The 11,194-nt window shown below is 45.0% G+C and overlaps 1 protein-coding gene across 6 annotated transcripts in view; it reads right to left on the reverse strand.

Annotated features, from left to right (window-relative positions):
* Positions 1-2,523: 2,523 nt before the first annotated feature.
* Positions 2,524-11,194, reverse strand: part of SULF1 (sulfatase 1) — a 147,847-nt gene continuing 139,176 nt past the window's right edge. For all 6 annotated transcript variants that reach the window (XM_045181542.3, XM_045181539.3, XM_045181540.3 and 3 more), the window contains 3 exons: positions 10,413-10,446; positions 9,082-9,147; positions 2,524-2,693 (listed from right to left, as the gene is read on the reverse strand). In XM_045181542.3, coding sequence (XP_045037477.1) covers positions 2,663-2,693; positions 9,082-9,147; positions 10,413-10,446 — 131 coding nt within the window. In that variant the 3' untranslated portion in view covers positions 2,524-2,662. The remainder of the gene's footprint in view (positions 2,694-9,081; positions 9,148-10,412; positions 10,447-11,194) is intronic.

Genomic DNA, 11,194 nt, shown 5'->3' on the forward strand with positions numbered 1-11,194 from the left:
CAACAATAGCGAGTTAAAGTCAGCATTAGCCCTGTGCAGCTGCCCAGGCTGAATGCCCCAGCGCCAACCCAGTGAAACCTCTCATGGCCTCCTGGCAGCAACGAGACAAATCTGCGTTGTAATCCCCAATCTGAGAACGTTCTGTAACGGGGTCCCCAGCCTCCAGGCTGCAGACTGGTGTTGGTCTGCGGCCTGTTAGGAACCAGGCCACGAGCAAAGCTCACCTGAGCCCCACCTCCTGTCCTCCCCCCACCCCACGCCCCCACCCCGGTCTATCCGTCCCTGGTGCCAAAAAGAATGGGGACCACTGTTCTGTAACACACTGACTTTGAGTCTATCTTACTAACATGGCTAATACTTAATCACATAAATTGAGATCAGGACTTGATTTTACTTGCAAGGCATGGGCGTGTCACAAAAACCTGGTGAAGTTCATTTCTCTGAAACAGGTAAAGTTTAAACGCCTTTTATTTCAAGAAATAATGCTTCTAGACTTTCCTGAAGCCAGAATTGTTCTATAAAAGTATCACAGAATATTACACAAGATTAAAAAAACACAGTATGCTTCCTAATAACTTGAAGCCTTTTTACAAAGCACATCACTCGTGACCATAAATATGTTTCTTCTGTCATTCAGCCAGTGACACACACCTGGTAAGGAGCTAGTTAATTTTAACATATGTACAGAGTCCCTAATGAAGACTTAAAGTTATCAAAGATTCAACTATAACATATTAAATTTTCTTTAAAGGAGTTAACCTTAAACACTTAAAGGAAACATAATTTACCTATGTGTTTGTATTATCTAAAAAAAAAAAAATCACTGTTAAGCTATTACTGGGAAGTCGATCAGGATACTGATAGCTTTCAATGAGGTAATCTTTTGCTGGTATTGAAAAATCTGATACATAACGAGAATATTTTCAAGAACACAATGGGAAAAGCAGTTTTGAACGATGCCTTTAAAAATCAGAATTTGGTCTTAGAAGTAATCATACAACACCTATGGTGTGTTTAAATTATGAAACATTCATGACTGTTTTATTGGAAAAATAGGTAAATTCAAGATGAAATTTATTTTCTTAACACTTAAGCTTATTAGCCAGGTCAAGGAAACAAAACAAAGATGGAAACAAAAGTCTTTAGTCCTTTTATCCTGTTAGGAAAATAATAAAAATTTAGCAATCTAAAGCATACAATGAACACTTTGAGGCTAGGCACAGAGAGAGCAGGCAATCCTTGTGTTGCCTATTTATTTTTACTGCCAGCATCATTAGCCATGCCTTTCTGCTAATCAAGTTTAGCAAGTCGAGGGAAAACATGCAATAGTTTCTGGCAAAAGCGTATGTTAAACAATATGGGATCCATACTGTGTGTCATCCTCGGGGTCTGTTTTACTTTGTCACACTGAGAACAAGCAGTGAGACTGTGAGAAGCCTGTAAAAAAATAAGACTAATCAAAGAGACATGGCATTTAGATCTCAAAGTGCAAAATCATCGACCTAGAAAGTGATGGCATCGAAAACTTCCAGTGGTTAAAATGAATCCAAACCACGTGACACAGGCAGTAGAAAGTGTGTTGAAAGATTCACTGAGGATGTCCAGTTTGGGGAACTCAGGAAGGCACAATTCTAGCCATCTCGTTAGGATAGCACTTATAGATGCATGTCCCCACAACTTGCCGAAGATAATACTGGTTTAGTATCCCCTAAACCAACAAAACCCCACAAATCACCTTGCTCCCTACTCTCGACACATAGTGAATTACAACACCGAGTCTCTGTGCGCTTGCTGACATGCGCACTGACTTCTACTGCAGGTAGGTACCTAGGGTAGCTTGGAATGTTGGTTGTCATGATTGCCTTTATTAGTTTACTAATAAAAAGTTAAAAACAATACTGTGTTTAGGGTAAGGTAACAATTTCACGTAATCAGTCCCCCTTCTGACTTTTCTCCACCTTGTTCGACATGCTCTCCATACCGCCGGAGTTGATGGGCTTCTCCAAGGTGGACACCTCGACTGTCTGATGGGTAGAATCCACATCAGAATGCACAGGAAGATACACTGATCTTTGTAACATCTTCTCCTGGACCACCATCCCAGGGAAGTCCTTTCTGGTGCCTGCTGATGGGCTGCAGCCTGGGGCTGGGCTTGAACACCAGCTTGGGCATGTCACTACCACTGAGGTCAGGTTCAAGGTGACTCAATTCTTCATGCTCCATCCATTTGGCAGTTTCATGATTTCTCCAGTGTTCAGAATTTAAACAACTTCTGGAATGTCGTTATTCCATTCAAGTTTACTTTCCGGACTGAAAATTGGTCGGTTCAAATGCAGGGTTCAAAGGTTGGGTCAAATGAGTGGCTTCCCCAGCCATACAGCTCGGGTCTTCATCTGACTCAGTGGGGGCCATCTCTACCGGCACAGAGAGCTCAGCAGATACAGCCAGGAACCCATCACTTTGAGCAGTTTTAGTCTTATTTGTTCTATTTTGCTCGTGGTAACCGTTCAGCAGTGCAAATACTCTATCTACGTCCTCCAAGTAATTAGTCCAGTCAACCAGACTAAGTCTATAGTTCTGTCTGTACTCATAGACGCTTCCATTCACGATGTATAAACCCTCCAGACCTTGCCAGCTGCTGTCTGCAGTGGGACTGGGAAGGTTAACCTTCCCACCCATCCCATAACTGTCCTCTGTGAAGAGACATGAAGGTAGATCATTAGTGGGGAAAAGATTTCCTATTTCTGAACTAGCAACTTGCATTGTTTTCATAGAGCAAATCAATTTGAAGTATACCACTCAAAAGTATTTTCCCCTAGTAATTTGTTACCAAGGAGTGGCCTTAGGTTACAAAAGTGATTGAACAAAACAGAAAAATGGAAAGACGATCAACCAAGTGAAAACTGCTCTGACTAGGCACAGTCAGGGGGCTCGTTTTACTCCTGGCTCTGATCAAGCCAACGCTGTTACCACGAAACTATGTGAGTGAGTCCCTGAGTCTGGGTCCCTCATCTGTCAGATGTGGGAATCCTGGTGTGATGATACCTTTACTCTTGTGGGGTTACCTGGTGAATGATGGATTTGAAAGTGCTTTAATGTAATAGACAGTGCTCAGTAAGATTCTTTATTTTATATTCCCTGGTACTCAGAATAAAAACAAACTTGACTGCACTGAAACTCGTCAAATCAATTGCTTGGATCTGTTTCTTTGTTGTTGTTGTTTGCCCTAAGAGTTCCATGTCTTGGCTAGACCAATCTTTCAGTGGTTTTCACACTACGCAAGGCCTGCACCTGCTTTCTCTGAGGTCTGTCTACAACATCGAGGTGACTGCAGACCCGCAGAAAACATCTTCTCTCTAGTTGTGCCAAAGTAGACTCAGTTATCCCATGACTGAGAATTTTCCCTGCAGACATCCTCAACAATGTGCTATCTGTTTGCACAAGGCTCTTCCCTGCAGCACTATCTGTAATCGCAAAGCTCTAAGAGTAACCGAAATGCCCATCCATAAAAGAGGCTAAATAAATCATGGTGCATCCACATAATGGAGTGCTATGAAGTCATGAAAACAGAATGGGAAAGTCTCTCTGAGGATATATTTTAAAGTGAAAATCATATATTTAAATTCATTTTTTTTAATTTTCAGAGAGAGGGGAAGGGAGGGAGAAAGAGAGGGGGAGATAAACATCGATGTGAGAGAGAAACAGGATGGGTTGCCTCTCGTATGCGCCCCGGCGGGGACTGAACCTGCAATGCAGACATGTGCCCTGATGGGGAATTGATTCAGTGGCCTTTTGCCTTTTGGGATGACACTCAACCAAGTGAGCCACGCTGGTCAGGGCTGAAAATCATATGTTAAGTGAAAAAGAAACCAAGTGAACAATAGTACATATAGTATGCTACCTTTTGTGTGAAAAAAGAAAAATAAAATAGGCACATCTGGGTATTACTGCACCCAGAAACACAGGAAGGTAAAGCAGACATGGAGGAGACCGGCTGCCTCCAGTACACGGGCAGGAAGAGGATGTGGGAAGCAGTAACGTTTCTCTGCGTAGGCTTTTTGAAGTTTTGGCTTTTGGAACTATGCTAGTGCACTGCATACTGAAAAACAAGATTAAATTAACAATGATGAGAAAAACATCGAACCTAAAATGGAATACAAACAAATAAGCCAAGGGTGGGGAGGATGGCATGGAATGAGCCCAAGTAACTTTGAACACAGACAGAAAGAGTGCAAAAATATATTGGATTCTATTTAGCAGGATTGTCTCTGCAGCAGCATGTTTTGGTAATTCTGAAATTGCCTTCGCTGTACCACAGAGCTTAACAAGTGAGTCCATCCATTGAGGCTAACGGGAACTACACCTCTCACTGCTGGAAAAGACCGTTGGACTATGGACACTACGAAGACTACAGTGAACCTCATGTTGAATTAGAGTTGGAGGTATAAGCACATTATTTTTAAATATGTCTAGATAGCTATATTCACACCTGTGTATCCATAGGAATGGCTGTCGATATACATGTCTGTCCTGCTTTCTGCCAGTCCTCACAAAATAATGCCCTTTCTCGGGCCATTCTGCAGTTCTTTACTCAGGAAGGAAAGGTGTGAACACGTTTCTTCGGAAAAGTGAATTTTGGAAATCAATGTAGATGATTTCAAGTCACAGGCAACTCTTATCCAACCCCAGGCAGACAGGTTGTGAAACCACTAAGGAAAAGTTCAAAAACCTGCCTGGGTCTCAGGATGAGCCACGGTTCTTTCTGGATGACTTTAAAAAAAGATTTTATTTATTTTTAGAGAGGGGAAGGGAAGGAGAAAGAGAGGGAGAGAAACATCAGCGGGTGGCTGCCTGACATCAGGTGCCCCAGCTGGGGACTTGGCCCACAATCCAGGAATGTGCCCTGACTGGGAATTGAACCAGCAACCCTCCGGTTTGCAGGCTAGTACTCAATCCACTGAGCCACACCATCCAGGGCTGGATGACCTCCTTTATTTGTAAGAACATGACTACGTAATCAGTTCATGCTATTGTCTACAGGTGGGTAACTTGGAGAGCACGTAAGCCTGGGAACAGTGATGGCACAGGAGATGCTGGTGTCATAAAAAGCAGAAAGGACAGTGTCTGCAGACTGCCGGACTCCTGCCGACTTTTCCAGGCCTGCTCTCCTCCTTTTTCCCACACTGCCTCTGCCCTGGCCTCATGGAACGATGTCCAATTCCTGAAAGCACCGGGCTTGCTTCCTCCTCAGCACTTGCATTTATTTCTAGAATGTGCTTCTCTGCCTCATCACCCTAGTCAGTTTGAGCATCACCTCTCCCAAAGCCCTTCTGTCCTCTGGGTTTCCTCAGCACTAAGGGAGCCCCTGTTACAGCGCCCTTCTGCAGATGGTTCTGGGTACCTGTGCTCGGCAGCAGGCTGTGAATTTCACCTGGGCAGGTGTCTCCAATTTCAAGGAGCAAGGAATAGGTCCACCCGAAATTCATAAAGCATTATAGTTTCATTGATCTTTGCTAAGTGGAAGGACATTTTAATTCACATGGCCTGTCTCCCAAGTTTTTGTTCTGAGGGCAATAATTTGATTTTCAAAATTGAGATCACCTGAGCAATGTCTGCACTAATCTATCCATTCTTTTCTGCTGAGTCCTTCCGCGTTTTTCTGGGCTCTCTTTGAATGTTTTTTCTGAAGGCACATGGTTTCCAATATTTGGGACTAAATACTGACCCACAACACTGTTCTCACAACTACTTATGTGACCTAATCTGATCCACCCCAACACTCTTGTTTAATACTCTTGAGTATCTCCCTACTCAGGATATTTTGAGATTTCAGGATAAAGACCAAATCCTCTGATCCAGCTCATCACTAGGAGACCAAACGGTCCTGTTCTGCCTGGGATGATCCCCATTTATGTCTGTCGTACCGGCATCCTGATCAGGTTAGCATTTACCCAGAATTTTTGGAATTTTAGGTAAGAAAATAGTTTTTAAATACAATTATTTTATAAATCTACCGACCAATTCACCGGTCAGTAAATACATATATCAAAGTTATATAACTTTAATATTATAGTACTCTTTCCAAGATCAAAAACATCCATTTGGAAGATAAATTATATGCCCCCCCACATATATAAAAACGCTCTTCATAAAACAGGCTGTTTACCCCTTCAGCTTGTCGCTCACTTTTCCCTTCCTTTATACCCTCATTGAATTGATCACAATCCTCCACCAGAATCATGCTTTTGCAAAAACTGTCCCTTTTAGGAGGACGAACTTCTAGTCTGTGCCGTCAGCATGCAGCATAAATGGCACCCCCTTGATTTCTCAGGTTGGGTTGGGGGCTCTCATGTGGCTCCTGGCACCGTGTCTTCCTCTGTCAAAGCGTCTGCATTCTCTGGCAATTGTAGGCTGGACTATGGCCTCCTTGAAGGCAGCATCTTGCATAGAGGTGGTCATTTAGATTCTTTCCTTTTTTCTTTAATAAATGGATGAAAAAGATGAATTTTTTTCCCTCTCATTTCCCTCCTGTATATTGAAGCCATTTAAAGGTGAATTTCATTCTATCGTTTGGGGAGGATCTTCTGTTCTAAAAATGCAACACTTTAGTTTCCTCTTCTGCGGCACAAGAAATAAGGCATGTGGATTTGAATCACTATTGCAAAAGTAAGGCCAAGTTACGAACATTCTTTTAGAGTTCAGATATGGAGCTTAGAGCGACCCTGGTCCCTACCAGGGTGGCCACTGTGGTGTGAAGAAACACCTACCCCACCAGCTGGTGTGGCTTGTCTAGCAGAGCTCCGGCTGCATTACTGTGCCTGCCTGTCCCTCCATGTCACGCTTCTGTGCAGGGTGCAAGACGCAGAACCGCACACAGTGACCTTGGCTCTTTGATCCACATCCTGACAATTTGCACCCTAAGTCCCCTCATCAGCTTGGGAGGCTGATCTCACTTCCAGCCCCTATAACCCCAAACCCTGATCCTGACCCATCTCTTGGTCAAGCAGCTGAAACAGAGAAGTCTAGCAGTGCGAGCAAGGCAGCTTGAAATAAACGGAGTCCTGAGACGTGAACGAGAAGAGAAGCTTCACTGGGGTGAACAGGGCAGGCAGTTCAATGGATTTGTGTGCGGACACCTGGTTACCAGTGCGTGATGATGGAGATGGTGGTGGCGCTGATGAATAATATCTCTTTTTGTGTTTCTTATAAAATATGGTAATATGCTTTGAAACTATAACATCACTTATTCCACTTCACATACTATCTCCTTCATTTAAATACTGTGCACCCCCAGCACCCCTTACTGATAATGCCCATCGTTGTTAGGGTTTGATACATGCCAGCCTCTGGTCTCGGCTTCCTACTAGCGAGGCTGGGGTTTGAGCCCAGGCTGGCTCCGGCGTCTGTCCTCTAACCACAGGACTATACAGCTTCTAACACACAGCTGTGTTGCCCGTACCTGTCTGCAAGGCATGGACTGTTGCTACAGGGGAGATGAATTGAAGAAGCAAAAGCAAGTGGATAGGAGCATGGTTGCTGAGGGTAGAGCAGGATGTGGTCTGCTGGCCTGCAGGGTGCAGCACAGAGGATCAGGAAGCAGCCCTGTGGCTTTAGGCTGCAAAGGCCTGACTATGTGCCCAGCAACACTGCTGGACACACACCGTGGCCACCAGGAGCTCGTGTGGGACAGCAGAGGGCAGCAGCAGCAGCTGTCATAAGCAGTAGGAGAAACCAACACCCCAGCAACCTGTTGATCCTACACTACTTTGCAACACAGAAATTGTTGCTTTCAATTCAAGCCAGAAATGATTTCCTGAGTCATGGGGGCCACTCTCTGAGCTGTGTCCTTACTCCGAGCTTGTCCTAACTGCAGGATGACCAGTGTCAGTGAAAGCGCGTTGGCTGCCCTGGCCTTGCATACACCGCAGCACAAAATACATACACAAAAAATCACGAAGATGAGTTGGAAACAGACTTGCTTTTTGAGGACCTCTTAACTAAGTCTAAGGATTAATTTTTCAAAATCCACACAACTGAAGGCAATTTGAAAACCCTTCTTTAGTCCATCTTGTAAGACGTACACTTTCTAAAGTACACTTGAATTTTCAAATTTCAAATTCTTCAGGTTTGCTTATCATTTTCTCAAAGGTATTTGTAATGAAGTGTCACGATTAAAAATGCATCTTAGTTTTCTAGAAAAATCAAAATCGTAAAGAACCAAGGCATCTGAAGCCCTACGCAGCATCGTCCCCGCAGGGCTGCAGGCTGGGAGCCCCCGCCTGGACACGGCCGCGTTCCCGGCAGCTCCCCGCACACAGAGGCCAAGCCTGCACCTGCCCCCTTGGACTCCAGCCGGATACAGCGAGCAGGAAAGGCCACATCAAACACTGCATTTGGGTGTCGGGTGAGTCCCCAGGCATGGCAGGCAGATGCTCTCAGTAACCCTGTCCTATGACTTCCTGCTGGCAACAAAAATTGTGATGGAAAGATAGCTTGCCTCACCAATGACGGGATGGCCTATGATGAAAATGCCAGTCATTCTGAGTTAGAGAGCACCCTTAGATCTGTCCTTTGGTAAGAAATTTAGGAGGGAAAAAAAGCAACAGGTATTGACCCTGAACTCTTATTTTCAATGGCCACGTGAGCAGAGAAGGGACTCCATCGACAACTAAGGTTATCAGAGCTGTGCCAGTCGACCTCAGAAATGATTCATTTAGCCCTGTTTAGAGGTGGCAGCAGGGATCGAGGAAGGAGAGAGTCCCAGATGCTTGCGTTTAATTTCGACTGGAGAGTAATAATTAAGCATTGTACCTGTCAAAGGTGCCCAAGAATGACTGGAGGGAGAAACACACTGACTCGGCTGTGCCCAGACCATCCTAAATCATCCCTTCACCTCCCTCAGGACACATGTAAAAAAGGCCACCCCGAAAATCCCGTAGCTGTAAAATCTGAGTCCATAATAAAATAACCATAGAGTCAGTATTTAGTGTTAGGTCCATTTAAAATGTCACACTTTGGAAGTGTCTGAAGTGCCCCTGGGGAAACAGCACTGGTGTAGGGGTGTGGGCGGGGGGGTCTTACCTCGTCAGCCCATATCCTGGGTGAGACCAGCTTAAGAGTGGGTTCTTCTGCTCTGTCCCGCGTGGGCTACGGGTGATACAGGATTGGGGTGGGGGCAGAGCGAGGAGAGGAAAGGAGGCAAGAGAGAAGAGAAAAAGAAGAGACATAAAAATGTTACCAAGGAACGTCAAAAGTCCCGCGTTCTGCGTTTCATTTGTTATCATCAGCCCACCACCCTCCCTGCTGTCCACTCCAGGTCTCAGCATGCAGCGGTCTCCCAACAGGAGGGACCTGAGACCACAGCTCAGGAGGCTGGACGGTGGCTGTGGGCAGACAGGTGGCTCTGAAACACCAGCATCTTTTTGTCTCTGAGACGATATCAATATGGATGGCACCAGTTAAGTCCACCTGCCTTTGATGGGAAGTTTTTCTTCCAGGAGAATTCATTAATGATAGGCTGCCATATTGTACCTCAGTTTCCCCACAATAAAGGTGTTAACTCTCGCCCCACATGGCATATTTCTGACAAACCCACCCGAGGTCTATGCTTGGAGTGGACAGTGGGCAAGAAAAAGCTGGGTGATCAAGTGATGTGGCCACCAAGCCTCTGGGTCCCCCCTCTGGAGCACAACGAGGTAAGAGGGTGGGGGTGGGGGTTGGAGGGAGTTAAGATAACTGTCTATGAGATAAATGTTGTGGGTCAGGCAGTATCGTCTCCATGTGAGGCTGAGACCTTTCTGCACGTGCTACTCCTGGCACCCTGCCCCCAACCCCAGCACCTCCTCTCCAGTCACTGGCACCGCCCTGCAGAGCCGCCTGATTCATATCAACTGCTACTTTTCACCAGCAAAGTTAATTAAGAGCTGTTAACCAAGACCTTCTTCTGTTTCTTCCAACTTCAGCTTCAGAATGCTCTTAAAATTCCCTTTACTCTTTTTTTTTGCTTTTGACATTATATTTCATAAAAAGCCTACCCAGTTTCCATGAAGCCTCTACAGCAAACCAACACATAAGTACCACGGGGGATATAATTCTCCCACCCTCTCCCCCGGGCTCCCACGGGTCATTTTGTTTCCCCCCCTTCACTCATGCCATGGTTAAAAGTATCGTTCAATGAGCGAGCAAGCACGGGGGTGAGTGAATGCTCTGAGACGTCTTGTTGTGACAGTGACTTAAAAACAAGAGGACACATCTGCAACCAAGGACGGGAGGTGGTGGCGAGTGCGGTTAGGACGCGCACGCACCCAGCTGTGCTCTGGGTAGTGTGGTCAGAAAGGGAGATTAGTCAGAATGGCTGGATCATGCAATTATTGGGACAGAAGCTGCCAGGGAGAATGAGAAAGTGTGGGTACCTGTGTAGGTCATAGCTTCCTCCATCTTTATTTCCTGATGCAGGAAAACACAAGAGTAATTTATGTTAGCATTAGGACTCACAAAATCATTTACTACATAGTGTTCCACGCACACCTAAAGTCCTAGAAAGGAACATACGGTGTTAAATACAGACAGTGTTGAAGTCCAACAGAGCTGTTCTATTAGGTTCAAAATGAGGATTGAAAGCTATAAATACAAACATTTAAGATAAAACACACAAGAGTTTTCATATGAATAATGAGTGGGATTGAGAAAGGAGAAGAGGCCGTATAAAAGCAGTAAGAAAGTGCTTCCAGAAGTCTGTTTGAGTCTCAGTAAAAGTTACACTTCGGTTATTTTTAGACAAAACACTTGGAAAAAAAGGCCAGTAATCATCTCCGTTAGGAATTGTCTAGAAAGTGGAGAGGACCACGTGCAGGCCAACAGCAATAAGCAGCCCCACCTGGTGAGTCACTGCCCCGCGAAACCGCCCGGTCAGGTTTCACCGAGGAGAGTGGTTATGTCATCACCAATAAGAGTGCTGTGTTCTTTGGGGGAGAAATATCTTGGTGTACTGTTTCCAGTGCCTCTAAGAGTTGGTTTAGTTTCCAGGCCTTTGTGGGCTTTTTCTTCTCCCTTTTTTTTTTTTTTTTTTGGCAAGAATTGAGGAAAAGGTCAACAGATAAGCAGATATTTGAAAAGATTTGGGCAGAGTGGGGTCAGTGACCAGACGACCTAGTCTGCAAGTGAGGACCACTCTTCCATCTGGCAGCTCATTTCA

The sequence above is a fragment of the Desmodus rotundus genome, chromosome 8 (genome assembly GCF_022682495.2).
Source record: "Desmodus rotundus isolate HL8 chromosome 8, HLdesRot8A.1, whole genome shotgun sequence".
In the NCBI taxonomy this organism is placed as follows: domain Eukaryota; kingdom Metazoa; phylum Chordata; class Mammalia; order Chiroptera; family Phyllostomidae; genus Desmodus; species Desmodus rotundus.